The sequence below is a fragment of the Oryx dammah genome, unplaced genomic scaffold (genome assembly GCF_014754425.2).
Source record: "Oryx dammah isolate SB20612 unplaced genomic scaffold, SCBI_Odam_1.1 HiC_scaffold_2, whole genome shotgun sequence".
Classification (NCBI taxonomy): Eukaryota; Metazoa; Chordata; class Mammalia; order Artiodactyla; family Bovidae; genus Oryx; species Oryx dammah.
The window spans coordinates 98,485,380-98,499,598 of NW_024070186.1; the positions used below are offsets into that span (position 1 = coordinate 98,485,380).

Sequence of the window (14,219 nt, forward strand, 5' to 3'; positions counted from 1 at the left end):
ATGTGCTTTGAACGTCCAGATACCTTGGCAAGGAAAGAGTTTGGACCCAGGAAAGAAAATTATTACCTGGGTCTCTCTACATAGTATCTCTTCATAGCTTTACAGGTATGGTCTCCTTCCATTGGTGAGGTCATTGAATCTTCAAAATATCGATTTTCAAAGCTCAGAGTGGTCAAGTAACCTGCTAATTAATATGTGGAGAAGTTTGTTTTTTAACTGAGGTCTGTCTGCTTCCCAAGCTGACTCCACTGCTATTATTCTTACAACACTCTAGGCATGAAGTGGGGTGTAGATGGCAAGGCCAAAGACATTTCAAAGTAAGAGTAGCCAAAATTTGTTTGGATATGGTAAGGAAAATGAGGGAAAAGCTATGGTGACTTCAGAGTGACCATCTAGATTGACTAGGCATGGCAGGGAGAGGGGCACACATTTAGCTGTAAGTAACAAATGAGAGTAGCTCAGACAAATAGGGGCGCTTCTCCTCACTTACGTCTGTAGGAGATGAATCAGGGGTTTTGGTTTATTGGGCCATGATGTCATGGCCAGTATCTCTGTGATTCTCTCGGTGACTGGTAGAAATTCCCTTCAGAGTCACAGAGGCTGCCTCGGCTCTGTTGTGGATGCCCAAATGCCAGGCTCTTGTCCCTTTCATTGAGAAAGCAAGCAAATGTTTTCTGCTACATCTACTGAGCCACTCCCAGCTGGAAGAGGAACTGGGTAAGGTTAGTATTTAGCTTTCATAGCCTCTGCAGTGAAGGTGGGCAAGGGGGAAGATACTAGGTGTTAGGTCCCTTCCTTTAATGTACATTCAGATTTAGTGAGAATCTACTAATGATATGAGCTATATAGGAAAAGGAGGTATCTTACCTTGGAATGCCAGCAGTGAGCCCTGTAGGGTATGAGTGACTGATAGCCAGTTAGTTACCCTCTAAAGGGGATTTTTGCATGTAAGAGTTGCTTATTAGCACAAAGGGACACATTTCCAATGGTGGGATTTCAGTGGAACAACTGAAGTCTTCTTAAAGAGCAGTGGCTATTTTAGATTGACTGCAAGGCAGGCATGCCTAATAGAGCAATGAAGACAGAGAAGTTTCCATATATCCAAACGATGCTTAAAGCAGGGACGTGTTCTCTCTCTACAGGGCAATGCCTTCCAGGGCCCTCGGAAAGCAGATATTGAGGCAAGAGAAAAGGTCACTGAACTGATCCAAGTCCAAGCCGAAAGGATTCAGGCCTTAAAGGAAGAGATTGCTCTTTTGCGTAAGAAAGGTGGTCTCCTCCTGCCCCCGATTCATCACCCACAAGAGAATGAATGAAGTCCCAGGGCCTTTAAGTTTGCTTTCTCCTCAAATCCATCCATGATTCGATACACAATTCTACAGAAGTTCTGTTGTCTGCAACAACCCTACTGTTTTAAAGTGAATGTATCTGAAAGTCTAAAACCAGATCCAGTCATGTAGTTTTAATGATTTACCCCCAGTTGGTTATCTCAGAACTGACTGTAATGCTCAACAGCTACTTATATTGAACTGAATCATTTTAGATGTGCCTGGAACCAACTGGATCAAATATAAAGTCTCAGGAGGCGGTATCTCAAACCATCAGAAAGAATCAGTAATATATTCTGTTTTGTAAAATTTGTTTTTTGGTTTTCTGAATGTTTAGCCATTGGCAAGAAAATCTATCATTCAGCAAACCATGAGAAAACCTTTTCTTGATGGTTAAATCCTTGGAAAATAAACTTTGTTATCAGGTATTCTCTGAGAGGACACAAGAGAAAAACAACATTTTGCTAACAAACAGTTTATCTGGGAAAAAGAAACGCAACTTAGAATTCTGACATTGTTAACTTTGTAAGTCAGTTATTTGAGGGCTCCGGGTTCAGGAGATGGATACAAAGAACAGAGCAGTTGGCCTTCGGCTGGCATAAAGCAAGAAACAATCAGCTTCCTGAATCACCCAGAGTTTTAGCAAACTCCTCAGCTCTGGGTAGAGCAGAGAAGTGTGTTTTGCAAAATGGTTAAGAAGGAGGCTCTTCTCTGAAGGTGTCTGCAACTCGACCAGTATTTCTTATAGTTTCTCACATCCTGTGCCTTTTTCTTTCTGGGTCTACTTGAGTCATTTGCTGGCTTTAATACAGATAAGGAAGTAATGAAATAGATTCCATCACTGAGAGATCATCTCTAATAATAACTTCTGATTGTACGTAACGTTTTGGGAGTATCCGTTTGGTTTGGGGGTAAGTGGTCATTGGAATTCATCTGAGAATGATTTCACCAACAGTTGGACTCCTGTTAGTAATAGGTCTAGTAACAGGTCCACTTTAATGACAGCCTCCCTGGAGGCTGTCCCAGAATATGAATTGGTCATTGAAAAGGAAAGGTAAAGAAGACAATATTGCACCAATGTAGAAAGTGACTCAGCAAAGTCAAGTCTTCCTAACCTGTGGCTAGCCTGCTGCCAAAATTATCATCGGGACTTGGGTTCCTTGTTGGAATGTATATGTTAGAGGTGGCCTGCTGTGTCTGACATCCTTTCATAGCTTACCATTTGTGCCTGTCAGCACAGAGCTCTGACGCAGTTGCCTCTCCACTGGACAGCACCCTTTACCACCTTCTCTGTTCTTCGCCCTAAACTATGTGTGCCCTTCAAGCATTTAAGAAAAATATGTTAGTCTTAGCTCTGAGTGTTTTAATTATGTAGGAATAAATAAGTAAAACAATATCCCACCCAATTTCTAAGGGTCAGGAATCCGGGAGCCACTTAGCTGGGCCTTTCCAACCTGTGTCTCCCATGAGGTTGCAAACTGTGCATTGGGGCTGTGTCCACTTGAAGCTTGGCTGGAAATGGAAGGGATACCACCAGACCTACTCACTCAACTGGCTGGCCAGCCACCACCCTGAGCAGCTGCCTGGATACAGTGAGTGGTCTTGGAGGGGACACTGTCCCTTGCTGTGGTGAGAGCCAGGTAAGTTCCACTATTTTCCTGGGCCTCACTGTCAGATAAATGAGAGATTAAGATAAGCTCTGAGGCTTCCTCTCATTCTGAAATCCTAATTCAGAATGAATGAATTCAGTCTATAGAAGAGCCATGTCAAGAATTCATGTGTATATCAACTTAGGAGTAAAACCAGTCAAGATTATTACGTTTTGTCCAATTGAACCAGACAAAAATCCCTAAAGTTTACAAATATTAAGCTTTCATACAGTATGTTTGGAATTTGACAATACAGTTAATTCATGCTTACTTTGAATTAGACAAGGAATAGTGGTAGCCTTAGTTTAATTTCATTGATCCCAGGCTTAGTCTTGCATCTATAACTAAGTATGAGCATCTGAATCTTTGGGAGGTTTAATATCAAACAGGGGAGCCCTGACTAGGGATAGATGGAAAGCTGTCCTTGTTTCCTGAGCAAACTGTTCTCTGCCTCTTACTGTGCCCTTAGAGAAGGCAGCCACCTTTGAAAGAGGCCAAAATCAGTCTAAGTTGAGTTATTTGTGGGTCAGTTGTTATCATTAAATATCAACATTGAAAGAAAAAGAAACTGTAGAGTCCTCTGTCAGAACTTCATAGGAAAATGAGTTACTCGTTTTGCCAAGACAGCCTATTCTGTTGCGCAGCTTAGGTCTCCTAGCCAAGAGCTGAACTCTGCACCCTCACTAGCTTCCACACACCTAAGTCTTACTCTTCCTTTTGCTTGTTGACTGAATCAGACTTTTAAAAGACACTACGGTAATTAACCTGAATCTAAAGAAATGCAAAATGCAACGAAACTGAAATATAAGTTGTTTTTTCTAGGTTAAAATTTAAAGGCCTGGTACCCTAACCTTTTCCTGCAATTGGCTAAATATGCACATTTATCTTGTTTAACCTGCCTTAGAAGTGCCTTTTCTTTCCCAGGACTTTTTTGGGGAGCTAAAAGCATTCAGTGTTGTTATTTAAAACTACTTTCCGCACAGCACTGGAACGTACCACTTCCATCCATAGCATTCACCAAAACTTACTTTGACAACCATTGGGGTCAGTAAGCATTAAAAAAAAAAAAAAAATGAAGATTTAAAAAAGCCAGTGGGCTAGGTGAGTTACAGCCCAGATCTGAGAGGTGAGACTTGTCCCCCTCCTCTAGGCCCTCCATGCCAGATTTTATTGGAAGTCACAATTCTGCCTGAAATCTGAATCTTCCCTGCTTCTTCAATCTTGTCTGAAGTCTTCTCTTCCCTGCTGTTTCTCCTTTCCTATAATTTCCATATTCCTTACAGTCCTTCATTTCATTTCTTAAAATATTTTAAAAATACTGCTTTTCTAAAAACCATGTTCCAATTTAGCTGCTGGATGGAGAAAGGCTGCAAGAACTTCTTCTCGCCAGCAGAGGGTGCACTTGTCCAGAACCATCAAAGTCACTCCTGGGGCTTTCCTAGGACTGTGTTTATCCAATTCGTGACTAGAGTGTGAAGCTAGGGTCTGCCATTGATGACTCTTAACAGGATTAAGTGTCTCAAGTGGCAGTTCATCTGTAACTCAATTCTACTGAAATCTAGAAGATACAGTTCTCTCCTGAAAACGGTTAAGTGTTAGGGCTCTCAGCAAAAAGCTTTGGTCTCCATTTTACCACTAGTACATAAAAAGGTTGATCCTGCGGCTGGAGGGCAGTGAGTAAACGTTCATTTTAAACAACTAGTGAGTCAAGTCCTCTGGATACATTGGTGTGTCTTTGGGAAAAAGGGAAGTGAATTTTACCAGGCACCGTATATTCAGGTGTAGCACAGCACTTCACTAAATGGTATTTTAGAGAAAATACTTTGTCAACACACACCTGCATAGAAAAGATGAATCTCATTCCTTCGAGCTGCCCAAAGCTTTACCTCAAGTCCAGAGAACGGTGAATCTGCTTCTCCTCGCCCAGTGTACCCCGTCTCCCTCTTGGACAGTTAACCCGCATCTGCACTGATGAAAACACAACTGACATGCAACATTTAAAAGGACAGAATCAGAGACCTTTGCCGCCTTTTCCAGATCTCTCCCTGACGGATCTGAAAACGTTGCAAGTGGATGTTTCTTCAAATGCTCAGACTGAATCCTAACATCTGAAGAGAATGCTGACTCATACATGACTAAGCTGAAGGTTATAGGGAAGACTAAACATTTATTTAGACGTTACAGTGTTTATTTTTACAGAGATATGTTGTCACAGATTATTGCTTCTGGAAGGTTTGCTAATGCTCACAGTACTATACACATCTCAGTCTATCTCACGGGCATCTCGGGAAATCGTTGCCAGCAGCACCAGATCCAGCTGCCGTCACGGGTGGCTCCAGCCCTGAGGCCGTGGCGCTGGCCTTGTTTCTCTCACGGTCACTGTGGATGGTGTGCCTAGGAGTCCTCCTTCCGCAGGCTTTTCTGTGGGTCTGCTGCACCCCTCCCCGGGCAGGGGCACAGGGTCCGAGGGACATGTCTGCCTCCTCAGACTGTGTTGCTCTTCGCCTGTTGATGCCTGTTATGTTGTGGCTTATTTTCCATCTCAGACCTCAGTGGGGAGGACTTGCTGTGTGTCTCCAGAATTATAAAAACATATACATTTATTTACAAGTGCATAAATATATAAATATGGCTATTATAGAAAAATAAATACCAATTTCCTCTCTTTAAAAAAAAATAATATATAGTCTTTGTGGGATATCAGCTTCTGCCTAAATTGTAGGAGGTGGTGTTTCAAAAGACATGTGCACTGGTGGGCTGGGGGAGAGCCGCACCCCAAGTTCCTGCCCCGCATAGGACCCCAAGGGGTGCTGGGGACACCAGTCTCCTCTCCCCACGGGGCAGGAGTCGGGACTGTCCACCTCTTCAACTGGCACGAGGCCCAGGCAGCACGGGGGTCCTGAGGGGAGAGAGAAGTGGGGAACATTAGGGTCCAGACTGCCAGGAACAGCACTCAGTCTCTGGAACAGAAGTTGGCTACGCTGGCCTTAAGAAGACACAGAGACCCACAGCTATCGATACACAAGAACAGCTGCACTCCCTCTAAGGATAGTCACAGACCTGGCATGGTCCACTTCTTACCCACGTCCCACCTGCACTTTTCAGTGGTGGAAGCGGAGACCCTCCTGCCTTTACCCTGTAACTGGGGGCGGAAATGAGGGGGGCTGAGCCCAGGAACTGTGCAAGGCAGTCCTACTCTCTCCAGGTGCGGGCTGCTGGTCCAGCCTCCCCATGCTTTCTGGCCATTGAGTGTCCCACTCACAATTGTGCCTGTACTGGAATTTCATCTCCCAGAGCCAGGGTCCAGGATCTGCATCCTGACCTAGCATCCACTCCATGAAGGCTAAGAAACATCAGCTCATTCTCTGAACCAGCCTGTGCCCAACCAGGTATCAAAAAGATGGGCACAAAGAAAGCCAGTGGCTGGGCTGGGGGGCACTGTGCACTGAGTCCCCTGGAGGGAAAGTCTGGTAGAAGCACAGAATTCTGTGATGTGAAAACTTGGCTTCTTAATGATGGGTGCAACCTCATTCCTTAATAAAGACATAGGACCCAGCAAAGCAAGATGTTTCAGAGTGATGAGAAAGTGCCCCTTGGTTTGATGAGAGGGGCAGCAGGAATTTGCAAATTGCCTTGAAATGCTGAGACCAAAAAGGTTTCTTTCTCTGAAATGGAGAAGTACCCTTTCCCAGTCTCTGAGCACACAGCTTGGACCTAACAAACACCCTCCTGCAGATCTGCTGGGCCTTCAGCAGGGAAGGAGGCGGCCAGCTCCCCTTCACACCCCCATCCTGGATACACAAGCTGTGGATGGTCTTTACCAAGCATCACCCTCAAGCATCACTGTTCTCTCCCTGCCTCATGTCACTCCTGGGGCATGGATGTCTATCTTATTCTGCCCTGCCCTTGGCACTGACCTGGGTGAAAAACAGGGTCCCACATGGCTTCTAGCCCAGGACTCTGTGGTACACTCCTCGTGCCTGGCTGGCCCGTGGCTTCAGGCTGCTGCTGGAGGTGGTGGCAGTCCCGGTGCGGCAGGAGCAGCTGGTGAGCTGAGTCATCGGGCAGTGTATACAGGAAAGTGCCCTCGTCCGGGTTAGACCTGGGTGCTCTGCATGCACAGAGGCAGACGGGGAGAGGGGTGAGGGAGGGGAAGAGTGGGCCTGGTCCCACATCCCTGGCTGCGCCCCTGTCTGTGGGCACCAGAGGTAGGCAGAGTTCAGACAGGGCAGGGGCTGCTCCCCTCAGGACATCAAGAGTGCCATATCATCACTTGCATGGGCAAGTCTAGCGTATTTCCATTGGATTCCACGTGTGTCCTGAGTATATGAAAGGATGTGGAGTCAGGTGTCCAGGGGCCTGTGGATATAGCTAGCTGTGTGGCGCTGCTCTGGACTGACAAGCAAGGGGAGAATTTCTGAGCAGAAAAGGCATCATAATTGCAAACACAACAACTCCCTCTCAGGCTCAGAGTCCAGTGGAGCAAGCTGTCACAAGGGGATCCCTGAGGGGCGCAATAGGGCTCCCCTCTCCGTGACTGATGCCGGGTTTGGAGAGCCAGGGAGAAAGCGAGCTCTGGGGCTTAGCAGTGGGAGGCTGGGGTACCTGGGAATCTGTGGACTGTGGGGGTCATATCCGTTGCCAAGAAAGGTCTGCCTCAGCACGCTGTTCACATCCTCCTGCTGCTCAAAGAGTGACAAGAAAGTCACATCAGAGTCCAGGTAACTCTCCCGTTCTTTGTCCAACAGCCCAGGATTGAGCCTGGGAGGGAAGAAGTCCCAGGAGGCGGCCCGACCACCCCTCCGTGGCACCCCATACCTGTGTGCCCATGCTGCTCTCAGAGCCACGTTACCTGCTGAAGCTCCCCTGGACAGCGCTGCTGTGGCTTCATGCCTGGGTAGCCCACGGCAGCTACAGGGCAGGCCCTGTTCACGTGTAGCCCGTTGGCACAGGTCCGGCTGTTGGTGCCACTGAGGTAGGGCTGCCCACTGGCCCGGTGGCCTGGGAGCCCTCCCAGTGGTACCATGGTGTACTGGCAGGAGGACAGAAGGGCACTTCGAGGAAACCCCAGGTCTGTCGTATGCTCTGGAAGAACATAAGACAGCGCTATGATTAGGTCAAGGAGGCCTGGGGCAGCTGGTAAAAGAAGTCCCATATGAATCTGAAAACTCCTGAGGATTTAAGGTCAAATGAGGTAGGCAGGGAACTGACGCTGCCCCAGGTGAGAGAATATTCTGTCAGAAAATTCTTCCTGTCACCCACTTCCTCACAGCTAGACTTTTTTTTTTTTTTTTGCAGTAGGAGAGGGGACATAGGACTAGGGTCTGGGAGAACAAAGTGGTGAGTGAACAGAAGCAGCACAATATTTAAATGAAGCAACGTGACCAGATGTGTTGCCATTTGAAGCAGAACTCAGTGGGTAACTCAGATTAACCGAGGATTAGGGGGACAGCTCAAGGCAGCCGCAGACCTGAGGAGGCAGGAAGAGGCAGGGTCAACGTGCGTGTGGTCAATCGGCAGCTTCAGATAGTAAAAGGAGATAGACCTAGGTAAGCACTGAGCCCCAGGGAATTCTGTGAGAGCAGACCAACTTCCACTACCCTCCTCTCCACCTTCCAAGACCTGTGAGCATCCTCTGCCTCTCCCATCCCTCTGGAGGACCCACCAGGAGCCTGAGCTCCCATCAGCGCGAAGCAGGGCACCTGGGATCCGGGCAGAGGCCTCCTTGGGGGCTGCAAGGCCCCGCCTCCTCTCTTCCTGCCCCGGGCTCCTTCCCCTTGGTGCTGAGGAGGCTCACTCACTCACTTTGCTTAGACCAGGCCCTCCACAAGCAGAAGGGGATGAAGGCAACGATGATGAGGACGACAGAGCCCAGGACAACCCCAACGATCAGGTAGGGCAGGTCGCTGGAGCGGGCCACCACGGCCCCTGTGCCCACTGGCCGTTCTATGGCTTCAGGGGGTGGTGGCTGAGGTGGGGCCAGAGTTGGGGGTGGAAGTCGACCGGGCTGACCAGAAGACTTCCGAGCTGTAATGGGGACAAAACTCACGTCAGCCTCTATTTCTTTGACATTTCTTTCACGACAAATAGGACAACAATACCCCGATTCCACAGGTGTGAGAAATGGGGTCAAACTCACAAGGCAGTGTCTCTGGTAGAGGAGTGTGGTGTCCAAGCTCAGCACAAAACAGACTTCTAATGTGAAACTGGGTGTGGCTGAAGAAACTAGACCTTTACATTTCAAAATATATCCTGAAATATTTATGGACCTAGAGTGAGGGTCAGGCTGGGTCTTTGGGGCAGAAGTGGTATAGGAACTTTCTAAAAGAATAGTTGGGGATCTTTGGGAAGAAAATATTTTAAAATGCATGAAACCAAAAAGAACTGAAAATGGAAGAACTTCCGTGTGAAGCTGCTATTCCTGGGCACACTGGAGATGCAAAGCCCTGGGTCTGAGCTGGGACATGGGGTTTGGGCTCCCTAGGACTGACAGTGCTTGGGAAACACCAATCCAAAGTCCATGAGGTGGCACCTCCTCATCCTTCTGCTCTCATCAGGGTGTGTCTGACGCCGTCAACTCCTTTTCCCAGCTGTCTTTGCCCTGAGTTTCTGATACAACAGTCCTCTGGGTTTCCCACAACCTCTCTGAGTGCTGCTGCTACTTGTATTTCTCTCTCCTTGCCCTTTTCTTCCTGTCTCTGCTTCAGACACCGACAAGTCCTCCTGGTCCCTCTCAGTCTACGCTCCCTCTTCTTCACTCTGTTCTGTTCCCATGATTTCAGCCTATATCCTGCCGACTGCCAGATACCCTCATGCCCAGGGCCCTGCCTGGGCATGAGAGCTGCTCCCTCACAGGACACCTGGCATTCCAGGGTCTCAGAAGAGCCAGACTCGGTGTGTCTCCAAGTGGTTCACACCTCGCTCCTTCTGCCCAGGATGGGGTTCTCTGCTGGTTTTCCCATCTCAATAAAGGGCACCTCCACCTGAGTGCCACCTCAGCTCAAAACCTCAACTTTATCCTGAACTCCTTTTGCTCTCTCTCAACCTCAATGCACCATGTCCCTGGTCTTCCCTATACGTCCTCAGAAAAGAAACTCACACCCACCCTGCTTCTCTTCACCTTTGCTTCACGGCCCCAGTTCTCGCCCCTCAGTTTACACAGTCATCTTCCTGACAAATGCAACGATGACCCTTCTCACAGCTCACAGCCCACGGGGTCCTGGGTGATCCCACTGCCTTCCAACATCCCTGGCCTCTTCTCTGAGCACTGCCCCCTCTCGCTTCCAGTGCCACACACTCCTACCAGATGGAGGTACGTGCAGTCTTGTCCTGTCCCCCAGGCGGCTCCCTCCACCCGGCTGAAGGCTCAGTTCTTCCAGAAGACCCTTGCAAAGCCCATGCAAGGGCTCCGTTCTCTGCCCTGGGCACTCTGTGTCACCTGACAGGGGACTGCTGGCTGTGTGCACCCCCACTTCTCTGCATGAGACAGACAAGGGCAGGAAGGGCAGGCAGGAGAGCAAGCTGACGTCACAGGAAAACCGACTGTTTCCTTGTCTCCATCCTCCAGATCTATCTTCTCCAGATTGTTTTCTTACAGTCCACCTTTCAGTGTTTGCAAAAATGGAAATATCTATCCACTTGACCAAGGGCAAAAATTATTATTTTATGACTATGTTTAACATGTTTCAGTGCAGGGAGAGTCTGGCCTTGTAGTTAGATGAACTTGGCCCACAGCGTGCTCCGCCACTAACTAGCTGTGTGACCTTGGTCAAGGTATAACATGTCCTGATGCTCGGTTTCTCTCACTGGGTTGCAGTTAAACTAAGTAAAGCAACCAGTGTAAGTACCAGATGTTATCACAGGAATAAAGTGTTTATAGAAAGCTCTCAAGACCAGGTTCTAGTCCATGAGATCAAGTATGAGTTAAATCCCAAGTTCCATGAAACCTTCATGATGGCATCCCCATTTGTACTTGATAAAAGGCACAGGCCAATGAACAGATGGGTTAAAGTGGCAAAGCTGGGGGATACGTGGAAGATAAGGAGTCATTCCAGAGAACAGAAACCCAGCACACACAGCAGTCGCTTTGCCCAACCTGCTGGGAAGAGCAAGAGGAGAGCGGCGAATCCGAAGAGACTCACCTTTGGTCTCACAGATCATCACGTTGCTGAACTCGCTCTCCCCTCCTTCGTTGAAGCACTGCATCTTAATGTCGTAGGAGGTCTCTGGCTGTAGGTGGCTGATGGAATGCCAGTATCGATCCCCTGGGGGAGAGACCGAGAGAGTCAGACGTGGTGATCACGCACGTGTTTGCTTGCTCCCCACTGGAGGAGGTGTTCTGGATGCCCATCCACGGTCCTGTTGTGCCATCACCCTTGGAAGGAAGCATGAGGGCCTAAGAACCCAATGACCTCAAGTATATCATGAAAGAGCCAATACTACGGGGCACGCTAGCCCAGGTTTTCTCCTTTCACCAGCTTCTGGCTCCCCTGACAACAGGGGAAACTACCCCAGGCGGGAAAAACCCCACAAGGGCTTCTCACCTTCCACCGTATCCTTCTTGTAGTCGCCGTCGTTGTCACTGTCTGTGGGTCGGTAATAGACATAAAAGCCGTGGATTGGGGTGTTGTTGTTACTCGCTGGGATATACTGCAGGGAATAAAGAAGAAACAAATTGACAGTGGAGCAGAGAAGTCATCATGTGAGCAGAACCACTGGTGGGTGGAAATGTTACCCAGCCGAGAGTTTAAAATCCACTGGGGACCCAGACAGACATTTCTGATGATCTCCAGGCTCTCTGGACAATGACAGAGAGATTACTTGTTATTTTACATAGCCTAGGAGTCCCCAGCTTTTAGAGAAACAAACTCCCATTTTTTTCAGAGCCCTCTGAAGCTTCCTGGGTATTGTGAGGGTGAGCCTCTCCGGCCCAATTCCCAGGAACACCTAAGGGGAGGTAGCTTAGGATGAGCCAAGGGAGAAAGGTGACTCCTTCCCGCCCACAGTGCTGTCCCCTTCTGTCCAGCACACAGCTTGGTCCCGTCACTCCGCTGCCGGCTGCACCAGACCACTCACCATCCACTTGAGCATGATGGTGGTCTCGTTGACGGCATCAGTGAAGGTGATGTAAGGGCCTGCCACGGGCCTCTCGTACACTCGGCTGCTGTAGCCTGACACCATGTAGGGCCGGGAGGGGGCGCTGGGCTCGCTCTCCCCCAGCATGTTCAGAGCCCGGACTCGGAACTTGTAGGAGGTGCCTGGGGAGAGACACTCCCTGAACCGGGGGGCCGGGAGACACCACCTGCCTCCCGCTCAGTCCATGCAGGCTGAGGACCTAGATGGGTCTTCTGGGCAGTCTTTCCCCAAAAGCAAGCCCTTAAAGGACTCCAGAACTCCCACCCTCATCAGAAAAGAGCCAGGAGGTTGTTTGGGACTATTTATGGAGAGAGGGAGGCAGAAGTAGGGGCTTGTGGGGCTGAGGTAACAGGACCAAGAATGGCCACCAGAGCCTGGTGGTGGGTGAGGGACAAGCAGAGAGAAGACCCTCCCAAAGCTTCCCTTCCCCTCCAGGGGGCTGGCGGCCTCCAGGGGGCTGGCGGCCGCCAGGGGACCAGGGAGGGCAGTCGGCCAGGGCCCTACCTTTCTCTAGGCCTGTGATCTCCACTGAGAGCCGGGAGGGAGGGATGGCACTGGCGGCTAGAATCCAGTCCCCCACTTTCTTCAGCTTCTTGTACTCCACACGGAAGGACTGGATGGGGGAGCCACCATTCCCACGGGGAATCCAGGTCACATACACTGAAGTCTCAGAGGCCATGGAGATGGTGGGCCTGTCAGGAGCTTCTGGAGCTGGAGGAGACCATCCATGTGGCAGGAAGGAAGCGGGAGGGAGGAAGTGATGAGAGGGCGGTGGTAATGTGACTAGACTTGGCCTGCTCCTGACGGGAGCCAGCCCCATCCCACAGCCCTCCACCCTGGTGGGAAGGGAGCCAGCCCCACTCCACAGCCCCGCACCCCTGCTGGCCGCATCAGATCCCAGGGCTCCCCGGGTCACTGTCTAGGGAGGAGCTCTTGAAAAGTTCCAACCCATTATCTCTTCCTGGGGTCAACCGGGGAGAGGCCAGGAGAAGGTCACAAGGATTCCCAGGCCCCACTCGCTGCAGCAGTGAGCCTTCTGAGGCAGTGGCCCTGGGTCTCCGCCTGCGGGGCTGCTGGGGGCTTACGGGACAGGCGGCTGTGGTCCGGCTGGCTGCTGCTCTGGGGTCCAGCTCCAGGGTCATCCCTCTGGATCTGCTGCTCCTTGCTGGCCACAATTTCAGGTTTGGGCCGTCGTCCTGTGTAGAAATGGGTTGAGATCAGCACGAGAGAGAATGTGCATTAGGGCTCTCCTTCCATAGTCTTTTCTGCCTGAAGTTCTACCAGAGTGTCTGACAAGACCATGCAGATAACAGGGCATTAGAAGCGTGGTCTGATTTTTAGCTCCGTTTGATGGGCATGGAATTGCACGTGGCCCCCAAGTGCGAAGGGGGCAAAGAATGCCAGAGGCCAGCTGGTGCCTCTCCTCACGGGAGGTGGGACCGCAGCCTCGACAGGGCACACAGACCAAAGGGAGGCAGAAGCCAGAAGGAAGATAAAGTTCAAGGTGAACAGCTGGAGCAAGGTGAACAGGGCTTCCATCTGACCTTGTAGGACTGCTCGGGCCTACAGAGACCCTAAGCCAGGGAATACTGGACCCTTACCAGTTCGGAAGGTGACCATAGCCGTCTGGCCTTCGCCTGCACAGTTGTAGGCCGCCATCTCCACCTCATACAAGCTCCCAGGGTCTAGTCTGGTGAGGGTCAGGCGGTGTTGGCTGGCCGGAATGCCAGAGATGGTCCAGTCATCAGAGGAGTTGGTGACCTGCTAGAGAAGGTGGCTGGTATAAGGACCAGCCTTTTGCATGGAACTACAAGCAGCTGTGGCTTACAAGGAAAGCAGAGTTGAGCCCAAGAGGGCAGAAGAAAGGGAGGGAGATGGGCCAGGTTGGCGGGGAGATTGGCCCTACAGAAGGCAGACTGGTCCTGCAAGCCCAGGAAAGCCAGGCTCCCGGATCCCTCATCTAACGATCTCATGAAAGAAAACTCAGTGGGGAGGAGCAAAACGCCCGACTGACACTACTCAGAGTTTCTCCAAAGGCCTCTCCCCCTTTCTAAAAACATCCCCATTTAACTTCTTTCTCCTTGATCTGCTGAAACCAAACAGTACC

General features: G+C 49.9%; 2 protein-coding genes across 6 annotated transcripts in view; one reads left to right on the plus strand and one right to left on the minus strand.

Moving 5' to 3' along the window:
- The window catches only part of CFAP44 (cilia and flagella associated protein 44), a 127,848-nt gene extending 123,809 nt beyond the window's left edge, over positions 1-4,039 (plus strand). Inside the window, exon 35 of the mRNA XM_040223858.1 lies at positions 1,143-4,039. Coding sequence (XP_040079792.1) covers positions 1,143-1,316 — 174 coding nt within the window. The 3' untranslated portion in view covers positions 1,317-4,039. The remainder of the gene's footprint in view (positions 1-1,142) is intronic.
- Positions 4,040-5,124: 1,085 nt separating this feature from the next.
- The window catches only part of BOC (BOC cell adhesion associated, oncogene regulated), a 73,227-nt gene continuing 64,132 nt past the window's right edge, over positions 5,125-14,219 (minus strand). For 4 of the 5 annotated variants that reach the window (XM_040224001.1, XM_040223995.1, XM_040223990.1 and 1 more), the window contains 11 exons: positions 13,714-13,876; positions 13,198-13,308; positions 12,617-12,823; positions 12,053-12,234; positions 11,521-11,626; positions 11,119-11,241; positions 8,783-9,004; positions 7,830-8,062; positions 7,583-7,659; positions 6,895-7,088; positions 5,125-5,876 (listed from right to left, as the gene is read on the minus strand). In XM_040224001.1, the coding sequence (XP_040079935.1) occupies positions 5,689-5,876; positions 6,895-7,088; positions 7,583-7,659; positions 7,830-8,062; positions 8,783-9,004; positions 11,119-11,241; positions 11,521-11,626; positions 12,053-12,234; positions 12,617-12,823; positions 13,198-13,308; positions 13,714-13,876 (1,806 nt within the window). In that variant the 3' untranslated portion in view covers positions 5,125-5,688. The remainder of the gene's footprint in view (positions 5,877-6,894; positions 7,089-7,582; positions 7,660-7,829; positions 8,063-8,782; positions 9,005-11,118; positions 11,242-11,520; positions 11,627-12,052; positions 12,235-12,616; positions 12,824-13,197; positions 13,309-13,713; positions 13,877-14,219) is intronic. The other variant, XM_040224008.1, reaches the window with a different exon arrangement.